The following is a 23,738-nucleotide window of genomic DNA, read 5'->3' on the forward strand; positions in this document are numbered from 1 at the left end:
AACGTGGAGGTGGAAGTTTTATGTCGTGGGGATTTTTCAGTGTCTGGATCTGGGTTTCACATCAAGGTCAAAGGAATAAGTAAGGAAGGAAGATGTGAAGATTTTGAAATGTCTTAGTGTCTGAAGAATATAGAAAAGTGTTTAATGGAAGATCTGGAACAGATTTTTGCTCAATGTCAACCCAGGCTGGAGGTGTTGTTGGGCAGAAATAATGGGTGGCTGATGTTAGTTGGCCGGCCATATAATACCATCTGAGGTTGGGGACTTGGAGACCCCCTCTTTCATAGGGCAAGTAAAGTAGTTTTAAGCAGAGCCTTGCCTTCCTATTATTCCAAATAAATTGGTTAAATAGTTTGTTTAAAATGTAAAAAAAAAAAAGAAGTTGGTAGAGGCAACGGAAGTGTTTGGAAATAATATAAAAATGTTGGTAAAATTGTCATTTTTAGGATATTTATCTGGCCTATCATAGATACAGGCAGGTTTATCCAACAGTTTAGCGTTTCTTCTTACAAGGGGATCATAAATGATTGAGGTTATGTCCTTGAGGCTTGGGGTAATCATAATGCCTACATATTTAAAGCCTGTTGTAGTTGTTTTAAATGGGGTGGCAATAACAGACCACCTTCTTTCTTTCTCATTAAGAAACATTAATTCTGATTTAGAATTGTTAATTTTGTATCCTGAAAATTCTCCAATTTTTTTTTATTAATGCTACTAAAATAGGGATACTATCTTTCAGATTAGTCAAAATATATAATATCATCTGCAAATAAAGAAATTAGATGGTCTCTTCCTCTAATTCTGGTACCTGATATTTCTGTATTTGCTCTCACAGCTATGCCTAGAGAGTCTATTGCTAACACAAAAAGAATTGGTGAAGGAGAAACCCTTCTACAAAACAGTCGAGCCAGGAATTTGTTACTTCTGAATGTCCTGGTGAGCTTCCACCTTTTACAGGTGGGTGCAGCCTGAATAATCCAAGTATGCAAACTAAATATCACAGGAGATCTTATGAGACCACAAACACTGACAGGTCCAGTTCAGAGACACAGGTTTAGCTGAGGTAAAGCCTGGAGGACAGCAAGCAGCTGCACCCATGAATGTCAGTACCCACCTGTCACAAAGAGCAGCCTTTCCATGCCTGACTCTGCATAACTGTAAGCACTGAAGAATTTTAAATGATGAGTCACCTAAAGAAATCTTCTTGTGCACAGTTGTTATAAAGGGAAAAATAAACGTTTGCTGATCTGCCCCCCATAATTTCAACATTATGAGTAAATTAATGCAGGTATGAGAATCAGACCTCAGCTGTTGTCTCATACTGGTATGTCCCTGCCTGTTGACCTGTGGATCGTTTTCCTCTTGCTTTTTGCCTGTATTTTGTACTTTTGATTTTGTATTCAAATGTGGTGTTCTCAAATGTGCCTATTAAAAGCTGTATTAAATGTAGGGGTGGGTTAAAAAAATGTGATTCAAATCTATTTTAGCTTGAATAACACAATGATTAATTAAATCCTGAATTGACTTTTAAATATAAATGTATTTTCCCAGAAGCACCAGAATCTCAGGTTACAGCTCACAAAGATATTTCAACAACCACCAAACAGCTGAAACAATCTTGTTTTTCTGTTTTATCCTCACTTTGACACAAATGCGTCTGCTGTGATGCTTACACCTCTGATGAAGTCTCACAAGTGTTGTACTGTTAAATTATCAGATTCAAAATCTTTCTGAGTCAAATTTGAATCGATTATAGAAATCAGTGGCGATACTCAGCCCTAGTTACCACAGGCGAACCTCAAAGTGGAGCTAGCTCCCAGAAATAAAGCAGACAAGAGGACACTGCACGTGATCTCCCTCTCGCTGTATATTTTATAAATACCTTTTTAGACACTCGTGGTCCTGCCGTGAGTGCACACGTGGCAGTTAGACATGAGAAACAGGACAGTTGAAAATATCTGACTTTATTAATCCTTTAACAAAACAGGTTTTCAAAAATCACATCAACCTATATAATGATGTATAAAAATGTAATAAGAAAAATCTCAAAAGACAAAGCAGACATTACATGTATGTTCTTTGGCTACAGAAGCCTGCTGGAAGCCAGTGGTAGCAACATGTCGGCTGAGACACTGACTGAGTAGAGAGTAGCTTGAAATACACTGACTATACCCCTACAAAGAAGACATGTCAGTGTCTGTGTGTTTTAACAAAAGCAGAAACATCTCCAAAAAGAGATACCAACTGAATACTCACCTATTGCAATGATATACAGCATTTTATATTCCAGTGATTGTGTTATGACCCAGTTTAAAACAAGTAGGTTTTGCAACAGACCACAAATGAGACTTATCAAAAACTTACATATGGAAATATGGTCAAAAGTAATGACACATGGAGGGTCGTCTTAAAAATTTTTTTTTTTTTATATATATATATATAAAATAAAATAAAATACTGATGAGCAACACTATGAGAACAACTTACACTAAATCCTCCTGCCACACAGCGAAGAGACATATGCATTGCAGTGACATTTTTGGGGCATATCCTGAGTGTGTAGACCACAAGGTGAACTTGACATGAAAGCAAAAACAAAAAAACCCAAGTGCAATGTTTTTTGTTGTACACACGCGCACACGCATGCACACACACGGACGCACACGCACACAAAACTGAGAGCCTGAGTCAAATGATCATAACGATGAACTTTCCTTCTGTTGAGTCATGCGGTCCAGTTAAATACGCAAACAGCTTTAACAAGGACTAACATGCATAGGGAACAATTCTGAACTCCTGGTGGGTATATAACATTCATTTTATGCAGGATTTTATTTTACTATCAGACAAAATGAAAAAACAAAAAACAAGTTAGGTTCTTTAATTCAAATCAAAACACTTTAAAAAGGAGATTTATGTAGACAAAAACAAAGTGACACAATTTACCAAGAATGCCCTTATATATGGGCTTGTGAATTTTAGAGATTAATTATAAGAATCCCACGCTTGAATTTAAACTATTAGGAGTAGACAAATACATTTTTAAAAATTGAGAACGTTACCATCCATGACAAATACTGCCTTGTATAAGCTGAAATGATCCAACTGTTACTGAAAATGAGCTGGCGACCTAACGGATATTCCATCAACTTGATGTGTGAAGTGAATCCATGATTAAAATAACAAAAAACTGCCCCGCTGAACAGAAAAGTCAAGAGACAGAACAAGTAGAAAGGGTAATAATCAATGTAGTATACTTCTATATAAAACAATAAACATTTGCAGCAGCACATCTCTTTTGCTTCGAGTTTCTCCTTAACCGCTCACAAACGAGCACACTTTCCAACAGAGCTGAACAACATGCCTGCCAAAGGCACTGAGAGGTACTCGTAGCTGGGACTAGAGAGAGACGGGGCACGACTGTGGGTGCAGATTATTATTTACCTCATTTGGTGGTGGTGGTGGTGGTAGGGTGGGGGGGGGGGAAGGAAAAAAAAAAAAAAGCATTAGTTAATAAAACTTCCCCATCTTTCTCTTATCCTCCAAGATAACACTTAAAGATATTATTTGAAAAAAAAAAACAACACAACGTTACAGTTATTATTAACGTGTCTTGAAATGAAAGCATATCACTGGATTAAGCACAATAACAGGTCACTGAAAGCCTACAGGTGCAGTATACAGATGAATGAATTGCATCTGAATAAAAGGGGCTGTTCTCTGTAAACACTCAAACCTGTTAGTTGAAGTTGAAACCACAGCAGCACAAAAATGCTGTGCTATTGTGACAACTTTGTGCTGTGCATGAAACTGTTTAAACACATATACGGTGTGTATAACTGTAAAAGTCACCCTGGACTGGACTGAACCAGTAGGCTTTACAGTAAGCAGAACTTGCTCCTGTCCAAACTAAATAAAGGCATATAATCAGTTAATGCTCTGAATACACACGTCCTCAGCACAGACATAAACGTCCCACGGGTGCTGGTGAAAAGTTAGAAGTGACGAGCGACATGTGAAAAAACCTACGAGGCAGTGACTCCTTCCCACTCCACCAAGTACTGCACCTTGCCATCAAGGGTGACCCGTCGGGCCAGGACTTTGTACTTCTCCCCGCAGGCCAGACGTCCCGCTGCTCCAAAATAGTTGCTGATGGAGCTCTTTAGGTGGGTGAGCTGGCTGTTGGGGTCCATGCCGTGAATTATGTCTGCAGAGTGAAGCCCTGGGAGGGAGCTCAACAACTCTGTGGCTGAGGGGTGTGGGTCTGCGTAGCTGGGAGGGGGGATGTCTGGGGTGGGGGGCTGGGGGACCCTCCGTGGCCGTCCACGTTTCCGTTTTAAAGGTGGAGGGGAAACAGGCATGATGGGGGCTGCTGTACGCGTCTTGCTGGAGCTGCAGAGGCTGGAGGGTGTTTGATAGGAAAAAGAGGAAGTAAAAATAAAAAAAAAATGCTGTTAATTCAAAGAGCAACAATAAAAAACCGACTACAGAAAATTAGGAAAACAAGGCTTTAAGGTCTACAGCCATGCAAGTCTGAGTTTGTACCCAGCACAATTCTACTTTCAGTGCAGAGCAAACATCAGGCAGGCATACCTGGACTGTCTTGAAATGCTAGTTGAGGTAGTTTCTGAAGTGCTCAGGGCGCCGATGGATTCCACATCTGAAGTTTTTAAAGACAGCAGAGACCTGTCACTCCTGGTGGTTTGGGGGAAGGTAAAAGATTAAAACATTATGGTTCTTGTTATGTTACAGTGAATCAAGCAAATCAAATAAACACATTGTGTTTGTGATTGATAATTCAATTTGCTTTTGCCCGAATCTTCACCCTAACAAAGCTGAACAGTTCTGATTGCTTTAGAACTACAGTTTATAATTGCCTACTTACTTGACAGATGTAAAGTGATCCAAAGCATGGGGCTCTAACGGTGGCGGTTTCCTGATTTCCTGTCAAAGCAAAGGAAAAAAAACAACAAAAAGATGGTTTCTTCTCATATAACACCAACAGTAAATGTCTAACACCTATACAAAATAACAATGCAAAAATACCCATCCCTCCATGCACACACCCAAGCTCACGCCCACTAGGAAACACACATGCAAACATACAGACAGACCTGGGACGAGGGCTCACTGGAACGTTGTGGTTTAGCCAGAGTCTCCAGAGAGCGTGCTCCTTGCTTCCTCTTTCTTTTCTTCTTTTTCTTCTTCTTCTCTGTGCCATTGGTAAGAGCACTGGGACTTCTAGAGCAACAACAAATATTCAGAACAGTTTTACATATAAAGGCAGTTGTGCCTGAAATAACAGTGAAACTGTTAGGCAGTTCATGTGTTATGTAAACTGTTAGGACACCCTTGAAAATCATCTTAAAAAAGGGAAATTCATCTATAGATAGGAGAAAATTCTTAGCCACCCTATGAAATTTGAAAAACTTTGTCTTTATTTATTTATTTATTTTTTAAACAGAGCAAGAACTTTTCAAACATATTTCTAAACATATTTTCTTTAGAAATTAATAAGCAAATGATTTCAAGTAAAAGAAAAAAAAAGAAAAAAGAAATTAGGGACAAGTTGGAGAAAGTTGCATCCTTTGGTCAGATTAGATTAAACTAGAGCTCTTTGACTACAGAGATGCTGCTTTTGGAGAGAAGGGAGAGGCACAGAACCCTAAGAACACTGTCCCCACAGTGAAACGTGGAGGTGGAAGCTTTATGTCTACAACAACAACAACAACTACTGCATGCTGTTACCAAGCAAAAGAAGGATAACTGAATATTAGCAACAGGGAGGCTAATATCAATCCTGCTAATTTTGGTGAAATAGTCTTGTTTCATGTGCAAAGAAGAATCATTTCATAATTTGGAAAATCTATATTATAACTTCCTCACTCTGTTTAACAGTAGTTGGAAAATAGTTCACAAAAATGGCTTTTTATAGGGGGGCTAAAATTCTGTCCTCATCTGTAGATCACAAGGGGCATTGTTTTTGTTTTAGAGTAAAACAAACAAACAAAATGCTCTTATAATACATAAAAATAAAAATCACACTCTTAAATTAAATTAACAAGGTAAAGGGGCACAGCTAAAAAAATGTTTTTTTGGTCCTTAACTTCGCCAGTCTAACACCAGCAATTTCTAAATTGTGCATGTAATGATGAACTATAGAAAAACAAATAACAGGAGTTTTATTAGCAAATAATCATTTCTCTTTTTTAGGTTGTATATAAAAGATGGAGAGGCTTCAAGGTAAAGTGGCCATTCTTTCTGGCCAGCAGGGGGAGACTCCTGTCACTGCAAAAGAAGTCACACTATATGAAAAGTCCATGACCTTGTGGCTCTACATCTCATTTTATTTATGACTTGACTAACGATTTCCCAACAGGTTTATATTTCAGTCACCAGTTTCAAGTCTACTAGTCAAGAATGCAACATGAGATATGACATGAACAATGATCCCATTTTGAGTCAAATCAAACATAAAGCAGCGCTCAGCGACCAAGTAAATTAAAAGTAAGTACAGTATGAGTGTTCTCAACTTTTCGGTCAGCTTCTCTGAGTCTTGTTTCAAAAAACACAACGTGGCAAGGAGCACCAAACACAAGGCTTCAAAATGCTATTTCAGAAACCAATGAGGGGGGGGATGTCACAACGGCTAGGTCCATCTTTTATAGACCGTCTACGGGCTTCATGGTGACATGATGGGAAAGTAGGGCTTTATGAAACAGGTACTGTATAGCTCCTGTTACAAGGTGTAGTTAACACTTTAACAGTAAATAAAGTGTTAAATAAACATTTTCACTGAGAAAAAAAGGGAAAAAAAAACTACCTAGGTAACTTTAGTGCCTGCATTTGACTTATGTGTCACTTCTATTGCACTATAATGCTGCTGCTGCTGCTACCACCTTAGGGCAACAGATTCACACTTCAAAATTAGCTTAGCATGTCATCAATGTCAGCACTTCACAGGAAAAAGATCATCGAAGCTGCACCCGGCAAGGTGAAATCACAGTTCAGTATTTTTTGGGCCACATAGCGTCATAAATATCTTTATCCCAAACTTCCTTGAAAAATAGTGATACAACTTTCAGGCTTAGTCCCCACCACTACTCTACATTACGTGCGCTAAGCTCCTCCCACCAGACAAGCATAATCGTTATAAGTACTAACAATAAGCAGATGCCAACTTTTTGGTTTTTATTCTGAATCTCTCTTTAGATCTCCCTACATGGACCTAGCATTAATGAGTTCTATACAGGATCAGGTTAACACAGTATCCAGTGGGCACCTTTAACTTTAGGGCATCGACACGTTTCATGTCTAACCTGATGGCGGACAGTGCTTTAGTGGACTTGCATCCCTTGATGGTTATCTCATGTGAAGCCTTCTCCATCACTCTGCTGGTTGGCTCGTCACAGTTGGGGGGAACAGGAGGAAAACGGATCCTAAGGCCAAACAAGTGCTTCTTTTTCTTCACCTCCTTTCCTGACATGAACCTGGGACACGGTGAAAGGGTGGCCATGTAAAAAACATAGAGTCTGTGCAAATACTGGGAGATATTTGAGGCACTTTGATGTTGTCATCAGCATAAAGATTTCAAGAGCAGCAGATAAACTTACATGCAGCTATTATTGTTAAGCGCCTCCAGAACATTTTCATATCGTTCTGATCGTGGAGTGTTGGCGAGCTGTAGACACAGGAAAGATATTGTACAAGAAAAAACTTAAATATTTAAAAATCCAAATGGGGGCCAGGTTATTTCTATTTGGGAAATAACCCTCTACTAGGATTACCTAACAGTGTGGCTTTCAGACCACCAATCAACCTGATGCATTAAGCAGCTACAAAAAAAACAAACAAAAAAACAAACAAAAAAAACAAAACAAAAAACACTGACTTGTGTGGCTGCCAATTCCTGACATCCTGTTCCAAATCTAACAAGTAAACATGGATGGGACATGAAATGAAATATGAATAATAGAAGAAAAAAAATCTGTTGGTCTACAATTGGTCACTGGTGCATTACATAACTTATCCTTACCTCACCCAGCTGCAGCAGCTCCCAGTTATCATTGATGTACACCATCAGGTCCATTTCTGAGTCAAAGTACTTCTTCTTGTGGATCACACTCAGGTTGTAGAGGCTCAGGTGTGCGACATCCTTCCTGAAATATTTCAGTAAATACTGTTTTTCAGTCTGTCTTAAAAAAATAATAATAATACTAATATAAAGACACCAAATATGTTTGCTGGAGCCACAAGATTTAATTACAGAGGTGGAGTAAAAGTTTATCACAGCTCTCTAGCCCTGGGCGTCAAAGGTAGCAGAGCTTTTAAGACGAAGAGTAAATGCATGCTTGTGTAATTTAATAGAATAAAAAGCCAGCTGTGTGTGTCAAAGTACAAGTTCCTCTTACCAGCTGAGAGGCAGACGGCTGAGGTACTCCGGTCCACCATTGCAAACCGAACAAACAAACACATAAAACCTGAAGGCAAAAATAAAAAGGCCTCAGGAAACAAGAACACAATATAAAGTTTAACATAAAAACCTAGCTATGCTCTAGCTGACTGTCCACTGAGACACGTTTCTTTTTACCATTCTGTTTGTGTGCACGCACTTTTTCCAAAACTTGACTTAAAAACTGAATATTACCCAGAAGTATATTCACCATCATTTCAAGACCAGTTTTAATAGGCTGTCCTTGTTCTCCAAAGCCACACTTTTGCAGGCCATTGGGGAGCAGACTTGAATACGTACAACAATACAGTCAAGATCCACTGTCGAGGGTAAACATTTACATTAGAAGCAGTAAATATGGTCACCTATCTCCGTAGAGCATTGGCATCTGTAAGCAATGGAGACAGGCTTCGTGGAACCATTGCTGACACATGTTGCACTGCAGCATCTTCAGGTACCAGCTGCAAGCAAACAGAATATGAACATTATAACTTTTGTGGACATGGGAACATTTCCATCCAAGCTTTTCACTCTTGCCAGAATATGCAACGTCACTCACTCTCCTGGACCGCCGCAGTAGCAGTAGCACTGCTGGATGTTGGTTTTGTGGCCGTGGTCCCACACCAGCTCCTCCAGCACGTATGGGAAGGACAGGTGTAGCTCCATGTGCTGCGGCTCCTGCTGTTCCTGCTGCAGAAAGTCTTTAGCAGACGCCCCTCTTCTGTGTGGACCACCCGTCTGCAAACCAAACAAACAAAAAACGTGTTTTTCCCACCAAAATAAATACATAAAAAGAAAATTTGGTAAACACATATAAAGAGGTGCTTTTTAAAGCTGGTAAGCTCTTTGGAAAATTTTTAATTTCTCCATAAATATTTGGGGATTTTTCAATAAATAAATGACCTCAGAATAGTTTAGCCTCATTCACTTAATTGGGTTTCTTAATCTTGGGACATTTTATTGTGGGATTAAAGCCTCAATCACTTTTATTCACTCCATTGGAATCTATGAAGTCTTTTATATCCACTTTGATTTACAAACAAAGCAAGTAATGCACTCTTCAAAACAGACATGTGTCATGTTAACAAACTCGTCTAAACCACTTGTTCAAGGTAAATGTTTGACATATTTCTTCTTAAAGAAAAATCTGTACCTTAGCGAGAGAAGTGAGCTCACACTCTGAGCAAAGCCACTTGTCATCAGAGTCGATGACAGCAGCATCGATGACAGGGGAGTGACACCGCTGGTGGTAGCCTAAAACACAAATGAACACATCCGTAATGGCCAGAGATTAGAGCACAACAGATGAATAAATAAACTACTGAGACTGGCTGTTTAAATGTGTTACAAATATCATATAAAATAACTGTTTCTGGCTTATGTTGGAACATCAAAGACTATAAATGATACCTTGTCCACACTTGTCACAAATGACAATCTCGTTGGGTTCCTCTGAAGTTTCGTCTTGGCATATGGAGCACACAATGTCTTCGTCGTCGTCATCCTCATCATCTTCTTCCCCTAAACAGCAGCAAAGTCATGAAGGTAAGCGACTAAAGTTTCAGATTAATGGTGGTATGACTAGGGGTATAATTTAGAGCAGCTTTCAGTCAAACGAGGTCAGAGGAGTACACCGAGTCATCACAAGAACAAAAGACATCCCTCTCACAGCAACTTTTGCTGCTGTGAGAAGGACGACTCAAATTCACCCAGCTGAAACTAGAGAAAGGTGGCAGGGAAAATATTTTACAACCTGGATAAATAAAATCCAAACTGTCTGGTTATGGGGGGTGTGGGCGAAATTGCACTTCCATGTCCCTGAAGGTCTACACCAGGATACTAGAGAGAAGATTCCGTCTACTGACTTAACTTTTGATTCAGCAGGAACAAAGCAGTTTTCATCCTGATTGCGGACAGTTTGCTGCCTTCATCCTCCAGAGGATATTCGAGGGTGTGGGATGTTTGTAATAACTACTTGTGGACCTGGAAAGTGGATTTCTATTCAAACCAATTTTTTTCCCCCTGTAGCGCCAAATCGCAGCAACAGTTGCCTCATATCGCTTTATCACACTCACACTGGAATAGAATTTATAATAAGATTTTGATTGCATCTCATGTGGTGAATCTTTGTCATACTTTTTAATATATCACAATTCAACTATCGCGATCAGGTTGAGGTTAAAAATAAATAAATAAAAAGTTATCTGATAAATGTCACAATGCCAAGAAAAATCTTAACCAGATACTTCTCACAAATCGTTTACAGTCAAATGTGACGAATGTGTCTGATCATAGCGTCTTTGTGTCTTTCATTAATGCTTTATTCATGACCCATCCCATTTAAGAATAAAAATGAAGAATACGTTTTTCTTAACACCATAATAGCTAAAGGGGCTTAAGTGGAGCGATAGCTGCCCGTCTGCATGTTAGCAATGCGCTGCGACTGTACTGATACACTCTACAGTTAACTGTCAGTGTGAAGAGCAAGAGATAAGCAAGTCCAGGAAGAGGCAGACAGGTTTGCACAGCACAAACTGTGGATAACTGACTCCCTACCCTCTTTGCAATGGCTTACAGTATCTTTACTGCATATTATCTAGCAATTAAACTAAAATATATTGCACATTTTAAATTTCATTCACCTGTTTGAATATCCTTCCAAAGAACCCAAGACTTTGACCGATCCTCAAAAACCACAAAACATCGGTGCTTGTCCCGATCTATCTGAAAAACAAAACAAAGAAAGATTTACTTGTTTCCAGATGCGACAGGGGCAGATTTTGCTGTAGATGACCTATACTGATTTCAAGAGTTTTTCCGCCAACGCTCTCCACACAGTCCGTTTACCTGCATGCATCATATGCATCATCCTCACACTAACCTTTGCAATTGTTCCCAAGTAGAAAAGGCCATCTGACCACCGGGCCAGGACATCCTGTCCTTCTGAAAATCTGTCAGACATGCTGTCTTCTCCATACTCTCCCCTGGCAGAAAGGCTTGTGGGGGACAAGGACACAGCCTGCTGCTGCTGCCGCTGCTGCTGCTGCTGCAGGGGATGAGCTCTGTGATGCACAGACAGGTGATCCACAACCCCTGAGTCTCTGAAAAACAGTGCAAGGCAAGAGAACAGAGGCAGACATGAATTTAGACTATGGAGTAAGCGGATATGGAATAAGTGCAAAGTTAATTTATGCGATTTTTTTCCCTGCTTACTGTAAACAGATTGTAATTATTTATATGTGGTGTATTCTGATCCTCAAAAGAATACTAGTACAATTTAATGTATGTTATTGGCATTTTTTTTAACTGATAACAACCAGCAGAGTAACAGTCCTGTATGTGTAGCCCTCAAACACAAGGATGCATTGTGTGCTTGCAGAAGGGCTTACAAAAGAAAGAGTGAAACATGGCATTTCCTCTCCACTGGCTTTGAACAACAGGTGATTATACTCATAATTAGTGCTAATTGTTAATTAACCACATAGTCAGTAACATGGCTTCAATGCAATGAAAGACAAAAAACAAAAACCTAACCACCCTTTCAAAAATAAAGACCAATGTACTTACTACTGAACACTTCCATTCAACTACAGGTCTCAGTGACAGCTAATACTTTGATCATACTAATAAAACATGTCATATTTCTAGCTTCTATTGTAAATGTTATTCATTTCAGATGTTAAGAAAGTATTGATTTTTTTCCTTCGCCTTTAAACCCTGTCCTCCAATGCAGGCTTTCCTTTGTTCGGATAATGAGTGGACATGTTCAGTGCCAGCCACTTAGCAAAGATGAAAAAAAGACAGCTTGGGATGCCGCTGCAGGCTGATATAATGTCTTGTATATTAAATAGTAGGCAGCTGGGCGAGCTCAGCAGCGGGAATAATCCACATGCAAAGCCGTAACCCCAGCCAGGTCGCTGACCGTCGGACCCACACCCCCCCTAACGGGAGGAAAACATGACAACAATACCTCATTCGGTCACCTCCGTTTCCACAAACGACTCGTACGACAAAAATAACCGGACAGAAGAGCCGCTCTTATCCCGCTCTTCGAGCAACTGAATTCACTTCTAAAGCGTGTCGGGAAAACATGCGGGGTTTGTGGCTTCCTCAGAAAATAACAAACGGTTCATTTTCCCCAAGCAAGTTCGCCATTTTGGTTTCCCGCTGATGATCGGGGAGTGCATTATGGGAAGAGCTTAAACGACTGCGGCTGGCTGTCTGTGCCGCGACGCTCACATTTTTTCAAACATTTGAAATTGTAGGCAGGGCATTTAGTAAGCAAAACATATCCGCCCCTTAAAGAAGCATATTTTTTAAATTATTTTAGTCGACGTTTTTCTGGAGGTGTTATGCGTTAATGTCTGCCTAAGAGAGACGTTCTATATATAAAATATGTTTACTCAAAAACATCAGAAGTTTAACGACGCGATGTTTGATAAACTTGTGCAAAGTACGACCACTTCATGGCGCTACAACATAACATGACGCTAACAGGTAATTTTTAATCAGACCTCCTGGCCGGAAGTTGTGTGTAGCGTCTCCACAATAAAACCTTTATTTTGAAGGAGGAAGCGGATGTTTGTCTTCCCCCTCCTTGCTGGCTTGATCCGCTTGTACCTCCGGAGTTTCGCAAACACGCAATATTGACTCGCCGTTATCTGCAGAGGGGATCTGGCTTCGGTGAGTGGGCTTGGACAGCAGTTTTGGTCAAATTAGTGGATCACGTGTAAACTTAAAAAAAAACACATCTTATTGGTAGAGTTTGCGCCTGCGCTCTGAACCTGCGTTTTTCCCCAGCTTCAACTATGTTGCTTTGGTTGGAATTCAGCAGCTGCTGCAAAGAGAGCCCAGGCGCAGGCAAAGTGTGCCGTCAGAGCGACTCACGCCGTCAACTCAAACCGACAATCTGAGCTTAAAATCGGATAACCTGTAATAATTTTTCTGTGTTCGTCGTTTGATGCTGAACACGCTTTGTCCCATGGGTTTTTGGATGATCCCCCACAGCCAGGTCCACGTCTTGAGATGATCTATTTTTGTGATGGCGAAGGGTCTTTTTCCACGGGCCTGGGTGAAGAAGTCTTTCTACTTTCAGGTAAGATTGCTACCCAGGATCTGTTGTGTGAAGCGGATTGCAGTTTAAAAAAAAATGAGGTGATGCTGTGGGATTGTTTGAGCTCGCCGTGGTGCCACATCACACTGACAGCTGGCAGTAAACGGGTACCTCCTCTTGCTGCTCGGTGTGGACATCAAAATACCTGATGAATGCAAAATGCAAAATACCTGATGAATGCGGGCCTGCTCTAGAAACAATAGGATTGTTGCCCTGGCACTGCTTTGTTTTTGACTGTAAAGATGCCAGGGCTTCCACTCAGTCTTTTCCTTGCCTTCAGCAGTGCCAGGGCAGCAGTAATTCCTTTGGGCTGGGTAATAAGGGTTGAACCTTCTGATTTGAGGAGCAGCTGCCAGCAACTTCTCTCAATACCGTAAGGAGCTTATGCAAGAGGGCTGCATTTGCTCTTAAAAAGGGTAGAATGCTGTTGCATTACAACATGCACAACCGTCAGTTTAATGCAGTCTACTGAAAGCTGAAACATGTTGAGCTCAAAGTGTGAAACATGTTGGCAAGCTCAGCTCATTTCATCTGGCTATAACCAGTAACCAATTACAGTAAACAAGTGTCTCCTGTAGGCCCGTGGTTTAATTCAGTGAGATCAGTTACTACTAAGCAACATGTCATCCTGTACCTGGCGTTGTTTTTTTGAGGCCTGAGAGGACATCGATCCTAGAAGAAAAAAAGAATTTTGCATGTGTTTTCACTGTATATTGTGCATGCAGTGTGCACATTTTGCACAACAATTAGGCAAATGTGTTCTATTTGTGGTCTACTCAAATCAGTTTCTCCCCATGTCCATGTATCTCAAACAAAAGGTCAGTGAAAAATGCAAACGGGCTCACAAATTTTAAGAAAAAGCAAGAAGAACTTCTAGGAAACTTTCTTCCCGCAGGCGATACGGCCTCTCAATCACACCACCACACAGTACTGACCCACACATACAGTTCTTACACACACACTGGACTTTCTGGACTTTGGTTTTGCACAACACTGGTCACTATATTCTTCATTTCCGGTTAATACTTGTACAGCTGCTGTTATTGTGTATATATTTATTTATATTTAGATTTCTTCATACATTCTTATATAGTTCTATATTGTGTATTTTGTTGTACAGTTATTTTATTTTCAACTTTAATTTATATATTTATCTTTATCTTATTCTTCCCAGTTAAATTTACCCTTCATTCTAATTTGTGTTGTACAGTTATTTCATTTTTAACCTTAATTTATATTTTATTCCTTCCTAGTTAAATTTACCCTTTTTAATTTTTCATATTTATTTCCTATCTTATTCATAGCCTTTTCCTTTTTTGTTTTCTTTAGGTCACGAGCAGTTGTCCAAGCATTTCACTACATATCGTACTGTGTATGACTGTACGTGACAAATAAAATTTGAATTTGAATTTGAATTTGTATGCTCATAAAGCCACCACGGCAAAATGTGTTCCTTATTATCTTCCAGGTAGCAAGCTTACAGGGCAAGTTTCAGCAAAGCCATCACAGTTTACTGCAGAGCCGACATATATATGTCTCCTGGACCGAACTGTGCTGTCAGAAATCAAATAGCTCAGATGTCAAAGCCTGCTACATTTAAAAACCAGTTTAGTAAGACTTCACTGAGCACGTAAAGACACGTTTTCAATCAGGGAGTATTAGCCACCTTCAGTGCGTCACGCGGGATTAGAGGCAAAAACTGACAAGGAGAGCCAGCTCCGTCCTGAGACGCTCTGTGGATTTCAGGTGGGATGAAATGACAGTGGCCATCACCGCAAACCCCTCTACATGATATGGGCCTTTTGTCTGGGTAACTGAGACCATCTGTTGACAGACAGTGACACTAAAGCTTGCACTATGGATTTTGTGCTTTGTCACTTAGCTCAGTCGTGCACAGGTCATTCAGCTCTCAGCACTTAGTCATTTTATTTGACTTATCTTGTTTTGTTTATTTTATTGATTTATACCTTGAGGCTGCTATACAACTGCAAAACATGTGGAGTCTCTGTCCCTGTCTTTGTGATTAGTAATATAGTAATAAACATCTTTTTGACTCATTTTAACCTTCATACGTGGCATCAGTTAGGTTTATGCATTGTTTTCCTAGTTAAGACATTTAGTACATATCAGGTGTCATTGCAAAGGATACACTGTAAGGGACCAAAGGGTTTGATGAAGGATTAAGCTCTGTCCTGCTCAGCTTTCACACACCCCACAGACAGTTCACAGGCACGCATGACTCAAAGTCACTTGCTTGTCATGACCATGGAGGGCTGGGCTGTATCCAACCTTTAATTTCCATGTGTGCACTTAGGAAATGTTAATTCCCTTTGCAAAGAGCCTCTACACATGCCAAGGCATTCAGATGTGATAGCAATGTTCACTCTTTATCCTTATCTCTATCGCTTTCGTGGAGGCCAACTGTCTATTTAGTCATCTCTTCAGGGCACACGGTGTTTAAAAGCAAAGCAGTCGTGCAGAGGAGACATCTGTCCTGCTCTGTTAAAAAGCAGCTGCTAAAGCTCAAATAAACTCCTGCTGTTGTCAGTAACAGATTGATGAAATGCACCAATTAGAGAGACAGGTAATTTGTTATTTTCCCGTACCCTAACCTCCTTGCAAAAATATTTCGCGAGATGCCTCAAATCTCAAAAGAATACAAATTAAGAGTAATTTGACCCTCTTTCTGTGTGTCAGTGCGGATCAGACGCTTTAATGTCTCCCACAGAGTGTATAAACCCATAACAGAGAGTTCTTCTGCTCTGTTTACATACTACAGTAATCATAGCACATGAAAGATAAAAAGGCTTTTCACTTGGTGCCTGCCACACTGCCAGGGTATTTTGCTGGGATTTGGAAACAGTGCTAAAGCTGAATGAGAGGCACGCCAAGCTGCCAAAACCCACACGACATAACCAGTTCCTGCCATGCAATCAAAGAGAGAAGCAAAATTACTTTATCCTCCCAAGTGCAGTTATAGTCCTCGGAGGGAAAACTAACTGCAGTTTTGTTTGGGTAAAAGTCGAGGAGTGTGGCCGACGAAGGCAGTCTGACCTAAATTCTTTTCACTGCTCCACTCTGCCCTCCAACAGTCCTCTTTGCTTTATCTTTTTGCTTGCTTTTATTTAATTATTCTCTTAGTCTGTGCTGCCGAGAGGATCATTTCATTAACTGACTTCAGCGCAACAGTTTTCACAATTCTACTTCGAGACTCTTTGATAAGGCCGCAGACTTTTCTGCCATAGAAGAGATGGTGAAATGTGTAGCTGTGTTGTGTGGATTGCCATGATAGTTGGCTTAGCAACCTTTGACCACAGTGACCAAAGAACAAATTAACGAATTATTGACACAAAAACTTCATGTTACCCCTCCCAGGGACTTTTGCGATCCTCTGACTTCAGCACCACAAAATCAGTATTTAGTATGTTGGAGTATGTTTGCATACTAAACTAGGGTTTCAAACAAGGTCAAAGTTATAGCTGCAAATCATTGCCATGTTATTGTTTTTATTGTTGCCTGCTAAAGTTACACTTTAACTCAAAGCACCACTCTTTATAAGTGTAGCCTCGCAGAGATGCAAATATAACACTGCTATAGGTTGGTAATGAAGCAAATAGTTACTTTCTGTATGTACAGCTGGACTGTATGACTAACTTGGCATTTAACTTGATCTTTCTTCCTGTTTTCAACAACTGCAGCTGTTTTTGTTTCTGATTTGGTTAATTTCAGTTCAGTTTTTTATTCCATTAGAGGTGAAAATCACCAGATACCACATGATACAATATCATCACCATGCTTCACACAATACAATATTATTATTATATTTATCTAGTTTTGCAAACTGTGCCCTCAAAGTTGAACTTTGTCAGTGTCTGTTTTATCACAATAAGATTGGCAAGAATACCAATACTCACTAAAACCAGCCATAATTATTGTGAGATAGTCTATGATTGAACGGGACCAAGTTGGCAATTAAGTGCAATCTATTACTAATAATACATCAATTAACTGTGATAAATCCTTTAAAATCACGTATCTGTTGAAGTCTGCATAGACTCAAATTCATTTTTAAAAGAAATTCACATTACATTTGCATTCAGCAGCCTTCCTGTTCTATAGAAATATAACCGGCTCACAAGCAGCCAGCTGACTCAAGTCCTCTCGAATTGTGTTTACTGACAAAGACTCATTCAGACTGATGGCAGCATGTTGCCAATCTGTCTGCATTTATAAATCAGACAGCAATATTTTGCAGTCAGTCCAAGTCAGGCTGCAGCTGTTTGCAGAAAAGTTGCTTCCTATCTGGCAATCTGTGCAATCGCTCTGCGATTAAAAGTGGTTGTGAATGTGCAACACCCACGAGCTCTGAGCAACCATATCATCACCACAAGTTCCAATCGGTCACAGAATAAGAAAAATTGTTTTTATGGATCTAAGGAAGGTGTTATATTTTTAGTCCTTGAGCCATTAGCTAGCTCTGAATTAGGAGGTAGCTCTGTGTAGCTAAGTGTGTCCAATGTTGTACTTTCACTTGAGCTGATTTAATGTAAGTTTGTTTGGCTAATCTCAGGATGGTCGTGCATGAGATTAGCCTTCTTCTTTGGAGTACTCCCTGAGTATTTTAATTTATTTAGTAAAATATTGATATCTGGTGTCCATGGTATAATACTGGCATGGACAACACTACTGTTTTTTTGTAGTGTAGTTTTCTTCAGAAGTTTCACTCTGCCTGATTTTTATCACGATGGCAAATAACTGCATTAACTTTCACCGTGTCACAGAAATAACAGGACGTCTGCTCAAAGGGGCATTGTAAGACATGTGATGTGTGCATCCTGTGACTCAAGCAGTAAGCTGTTACCAGCTACAACTAAAATGGTATGTCGCGCTGAAAGAATGGGACTCCCAACTCTAAAAAACATTTTCTGGCTTAATGAGCTATTGTTGCACCTAGCAATAAACCACACAACCAGTACCTTGTTACTGGACAAGGTACTGGTTGGTACTGGTGAGAGTCCCCAACTCTCACTATAATAACCTTTTATGTGATCAAAGCTGTGTGATTAGATCAAATCCATGGTTGTCTAACACGTTAATCCAGGTAATCCCAATACAAAGAAATGCAGGTTCATAACAAAATGTACTGCCGGGACCTTGGTACTGTAGAGTTTCCAGATCTGGATCCATCAACGCAGTTTTGTTTCACCTCTCCACTCACAGGCTCGGATCTCCTTTGTGCGGGTGAACTACCTGTTCCTGACATGGCTGACTGTGCTGGTGGGGAGCTGGGTGTTCTATGTGCAATACTCCGCCTACACAGAGCTGTGCAGAGGACACGAGTGCAAGAATGCCATTGTGAGTGACTGCAGTAGTTTAGAAGAGACCGTGGTTTGAAAATTGCAAGAACTTGTCTCAGAAATCTTTGTGGCTATTAAGAAAATGTCACCCGTGTTAGAATAATAATTGTGTTCTTCTTTTTTGTTAAAGTGTGATAAATACAGGAGGGGGATCATCGATGGGTCTGCTTGCAGTAGTCTGTGCGACAAGGAAACACTGTACATGGGCAGGTGTCTGTCAACACTGCCAAACAACCAGGTAGGCGACCACTGTACTTTCCATTTACAGTAGATTACTGTGTGTAAAATCTCACTGGTAGATGTCAATACATGACTTCTGTTTTCTTAACACACCCAGTTGAAATGAACAAACCTAGCTGGTTGCTGTAGGACAAACAGGTTTTAGTCAGCCAAGACAAACAAATACGTCAAATTTAGACTCTACTCCATAACTGCTGCCATGGGCCGACATGTTTCTTCCACTGTTTCTGTATATAAACATTTTTCTAAACACTGTTAGAAAACCAACACATAATAATGAATTATTAATTAAAAATTAATTAAAAAAATGTGCAGTATTTTTATGTTTTTACCCTCAATGTCACCTCAAAAACTCAGGACGTTCATTTGTAATGAGTGTAGGCTGTTTACCACAGCAAGCAGTCAATAGGCTAGCGGCCCACCTGTATTTACTTTGGAGGAGGCTATAAAACGTTGTGACAAGAGTCCAATACAGTCGATACAGTGGAGTTCACTTTTGACCGATGACAGTGATACTGAGTCAACTTGTTGAAGATATCCTGGACTTTTTGTCAGTAAGCACAGATTTTATTGCCACTGTTAGCCTCTGTCAGCTTCTATTAGCCTCTGTTAGCTCACCTAGTAACTATTTTTCTTGCAGGGTATTTTTTACATTTTTTTTCTGTTGTGGAACATTTCTCTACAGCCATTTTTTATACATAGAAACATTTAAAGAATTTGCAATTGTAGCTATTTTTTAGATTTATTAGCTCTGTAGAATCTTCTTGATGCATGCTCAATCATCCAGGTATGTAGATCTCCAAAAGTTGATTCTGTTCATCTGGACGTAGCGTTTTCAGTGGGAGAAACATTTCATCACTCATCCAAGTGACTTCTTCAGTCTCAGCTGACTGCAGGTTTCCCCAATCTTATAAACAGTGCATTTGCATAATGACTGAAACTAGTACCACTGAAGGAACAATGGGCTGGGAGGTCAGTTCCTTCATCATAATTATGCAAATTTTCATGACCATTGATCAACAACCACTGATCAATGGCCATGAGTTCCATTCACAGAGAGTTGGGGAATGGCTGCAATCACAGCACTATAATATGGCGAAGGATGTAACCTTACCCTTATGTGAAAAGGGAAAGACCATCTCTGAATCAAGGAGGGGACCTAAGGGTACATCTTTCGCCATCTTACAATGATAAGATTGGGGAAACCTGCAGTCAGCTGAGACTGAAGAAGTCACTTGGATGAGTGATGAAACGTTTCTCCCACTGAAAACGCTACGTCCAGATGAACAGAATCAACTTTTGAGACCTCTGTAGAATATTAAAGAATTTCTTTTTTCTGAGAGTTACATGAAAAGTTTATTCTTATATGAGTTCTCATTAGCAAAGGATAAAGATGAGTGATCGGTCAATTATCCCATTCTGCTTTTCATTAGGTATACACAGGAAGCTGGGGAGACCACGATGGGATCATCCACTGTAAGCTGGGGGAGGTTGTGCACTATGAGCTAGGTGAGGAACCAGAGCCACGGAGGGAAACCCCAGTGTTTGACAAGCCTACGAGAGGCACCTCAGTGGAGAAGTTTAAAGAGATGGTCTTTAATCACCTCAAGGTAAAAGAGGTCAAGTCATAAAAGTTGCGATGAAACTAAATCTGTGATTTAGCCTGAAACAGCTTCTCTCATTCTCTATCCACCAGTCCAAGCTTGGAGAACACGCGAACCTTGCTAGCCTCGTCAGCCAAATCCTCTCTGTCGCCGATGGCAACAGGGATGGACGGGTGTCACTGCCAGAAGCCCGCTCTACATGGGCCCTCCTGCAAATGGATGAGGTATCATAAGTTCATAATAATATAATTAACAGTGGAGAACAGTTTTCTGAGGCTTGATGTTAAGGCACTTTCGTGCTCTGTTCTCTGAGGTGCTGCTGGGTCTGCTGCTCCAGGACAGAGGACACACTCCTCGTCTCATCGGCTACTGCGGGGATCTCTACATGACGGAGCGTGTTCCCTATGGACCCCTGTACGGTTTATCTCTGCCTTGGCCTCTTGTTTCTTGGGTTCCTAGTGGTTTGCAGCGCTCCATGGACCAGTGGTTCACCCCCTCCTGGCCTCGCAAAGCTAAGATCTCCATGGGCCTGCTGGAGCTCGTGGAGGACATCTTTCACGGCACCTACGGGAGCTTTCTGATCTGCGACCTCACTGCGGCACACTTTGGTTACACTGACCGCCATGAGCTCCGTCTGACTAACACCCAAGCAGTGGTTTCTGAGGAGGAGTTCAGGCGCACCATGCGAGCACTGAAGTGCGAAACAGATGCCGACTGCATTTACGGGGCAGACTGCCACACATCCTGCGATTTGTCAGAGAGGCGATGCAGGGAGGAGCCATTCAGGCCAAACTTGGCGAAGTCTTGCGAAGCGCTGAAGGACTACCTCCTGCGGGGGGCGCCATCAGAGATGAGAGAGGAGCTCGAGAGGCAGCTGTATGCCTGCATGGCTCTCAAAGGTAATGCTGGACAGATGAACATGGAGCACTCACTTATCCTCAACAACCTGAAAGCCCTGCTGTGGAAACAGATCTCACACACCAAGGACTCGTGACAAGGAGGGGAAGTCACTCTGAAGGAGGAAATGGGTATAAAATAGGCTGTGATGTAAGAGTAGCAAACTTATTAAAGTCATTTTTAACTAACACTTAGGAACGGTCACACATATGGATGAAGCTGGAGGCCGGAAAAACTTATTTTAAATGATTAAATGACTGCATGTTACCGTCAGTCACGCTCATAGAAACACACATTGTGTATTGTATTGTTCACTACAGTGGAATGTCATGATAGCACTGCTGGAAAAGAAAATACTTGTAGTTTTTACTGAAAGTCTCAAAAGCCGAGAGACTGAATTGCTGTTTTTGCCACAAAAAATCATGCTGATGAGTGCGCACTACGCTGGTAAAATAATGATTGTAAAATCAATGAACATCAATACCACAATTTCATATTAAAACCTAGAACTTGAGGGAGTTTAGGATAAGGGTGGACTTTTAACAAAGGACTTAAACCGACCTAAAAACCCAAACTGTGCTGTAGTGTCTAAACAAGAGTTTTCACATATTACTACTCATTCGGTGGACGATCAGCACTTCTAGAAACATAACTAAATCTACACAGAAGCAAAAATAAATCATAGTTCTTATGTGTGTTATCACGAAAGAATGTGTCACCAAGTGCAACAGTGCATGCGTTTCATACAATTGTCAAAAAGTCGGGACTATACACCGGATGTCCTTCCTGACGCAATCCTACAGGGATTTGTGTCGATCTTTCACTCGTTAGCCAAATGTGCAAAGCATTATACTGTGGAGCTACTAATTGCAGTAGAGGAGACCAGCGCAGATGCTGTAATTTTATATACCAGATGTTTTAAATGGGTGACAGGTCTTGAATCCGTGCAGGTTAGTTCTATGTAGCCAGCTGTTTAGATGCACATAGAATGGAGTTTGGCGTCATCTGAGATAAGCAAGGCCTTTGTAGGGAAAACCTGGGAATAATGTTCAGCATTAATGGTGCCTTCACAGATGTGCAGGTTACCCATGCCATTTGGATTTATACCCACATACTATCATGCTGATTTTACTTTTTTAATAGTATACTGATAATAAGTAGTACTGTACGATTCAGTACTACCTCAGCAAGCTGTTGAACAGAGATTTCTCTAGATTCCCTCCAACCTTTATTGTTTGTCTTAAAGAAGCTACTTTTGGATTTTCCCTTATTCACCGGGGCTCACCACAGTGGGGCAGCACAATTGATTCAACAGGTTGTTTTTTTTAAATGCAGGTTGTTGATTTTGGTCCTCCAAACACAATCTAAAGGTTTAGCGATACATTCCAAGTCTTGTCTTAGTGCTGGATTTTTAAAAAATGTCACTCATCTGCATGATAGACTGAGACAGTATCCTGTATGGCCGATGTGAAGGTATCCACAGAAGTCTGGCTTATCTTATCAATGTGCATCTCCCACTTGTGAAGTCACTGCTGCATCACTGACCCACCCAAAAAACTAATGTATTTAATTTGTGAATGTTTGCCGTTTGTATTTTCCATTGAAAAGAGCATTTGTGGTAACGTACGGCATTATTTATGGATTTTCACATCACAGTGCCATAGAGTTCATGCTGGTCCTTTTTATGAATGTTTACAGTTTGTGCAAAATATAAAATCTTGTGCTCACGTGTCATGCTGTGCAAAAGGTTTTCCATGACTTGTCACATGTTACTGAAATGAACTTACTACAGCTGGATGTGTTAAGCCACTACAACGCAGATCAGACTGCTGCTGAGTTTGGAAACTTTAAAAAAAAAAAAAAAAGTTTACTTAGAAATGAAGAAAAACAAAACAAAACAGCATGATTTTGCACAATTAAAATGCATACCACTGCACTGTTTCCTTTTGAGTATTTCAGTCCTGTCGGTTAACAGACACCATTGTGGTTCAAACATGATAACAGATGAGTAATTACGAGTCTAACTTGAGGGAAAGGAGCGACTCATAATACTCGTGACACAGGACAGAGACGGC

General features: G+C 40.5%; 2 protein-coding genes across 6 annotated transcripts; one reads left to right on the plus strand and one right to left on the minus strand.

The window, feature by feature from the left end:
* Positions 1–1,954: 1,954 nt before the first annotated feature.
* mtf2 (metal response element binding transcription factor 2) lies at positions 1,955–12,935 on the minus strand. 2 transcript variants are annotated; one of them, XM_086273415.1, is made up of 15 exons: positions 12,423–12,935; positions 11,334–11,553; positions 11,095–11,176; positions 9,863–9,973; positions 9,606–9,706; positions 9,012–9,190; positions 8,818–8,913; positions 8,412–8,480; positions 8,036–8,159; positions 7,614–7,681; positions 7,320–7,490; positions 5,115–5,241; positions 4,886–4,944; positions 4,594–4,695; positions 1,955–4,401 (listed from the first exon to the last, which is right to left on the minus strand). In XM_086273415.1, exons 1-15 carry the CDS (start codon positions 12,425–12,427, stop codon positions 4,026–4,028), a joined length of 1,890 nt encoding a protein of 629 aa, XP_086129541.1. In that variant the 5' UTR covers positions 12,428–12,935; the 3' UTR covers positions 1,955–4,025. The 2 variants fall into 2 exon arrangements, with proteins under 2 accessions (XP_086129541.1, XP_086129542.1); XM_086273416.1 differs by lacking the exon at positions 12,423–12,935 and adding an exon at positions 12,020–12,386.
* On the plus strand, positions 12,467–23,599 carry dipk1aa (divergent protein kinase domain 1Aa). Of its 4 annotated transcripts, XM_086273421.1 has the most exons (8): positions 12,933–12,949; positions 13,021–13,135; positions 13,460–13,547; positions 18,786–18,920; positions 19,053–19,160; positions 20,596–20,772; positions 20,859–20,990; positions 21,080–23,599. In XM_086273421.1, exons 3-8 carry the CDS (start codon positions 13,494–13,496, stop codon positions 21,758–21,760), a joined length of 1,287 nt encoding a protein of 428 aa, XP_086129547.1. In that variant the 5' UTR covers positions 12,933–12,949; positions 13,021–13,135; positions 13,460–13,493; the 3' UTR covers positions 21,761–23,599. The 4 variants fall into 4 exon arrangements, with proteins under 4 accessions (XP_086129546.1, XP_086129545.1, XP_086129547.1 ...); XM_086273420.1 differs by having other exon boundaries at positions 12,467–13,135; XM_086273419.1 differs by having other exon boundaries at positions 12,469–13,135; positions 13,253–13,547.
* The last annotated feature ends 139 nt before the right edge of the window (positions 23,600–23,738 follow it).

Source organism: Aulonocara sp. 'chitande type north' Nkhata Bay, linkage group LG18 (genome assembly GCF_057382095.1).
Source record: "Aulonocara sp. 'chitande type north' Nkhata Bay isolate Kocher_YH1m ecotype deep benthic linkage group LG18, A_spYH_male_GT1.1, whole genome shotgun sequence".
NCBI lineage: Eukaryota > Metazoa > Chordata > Actinopteri > Cichliformes > Cichlidae > Aulonocara > Aulonocara sp. 'chitande type north' Nkhata Bay.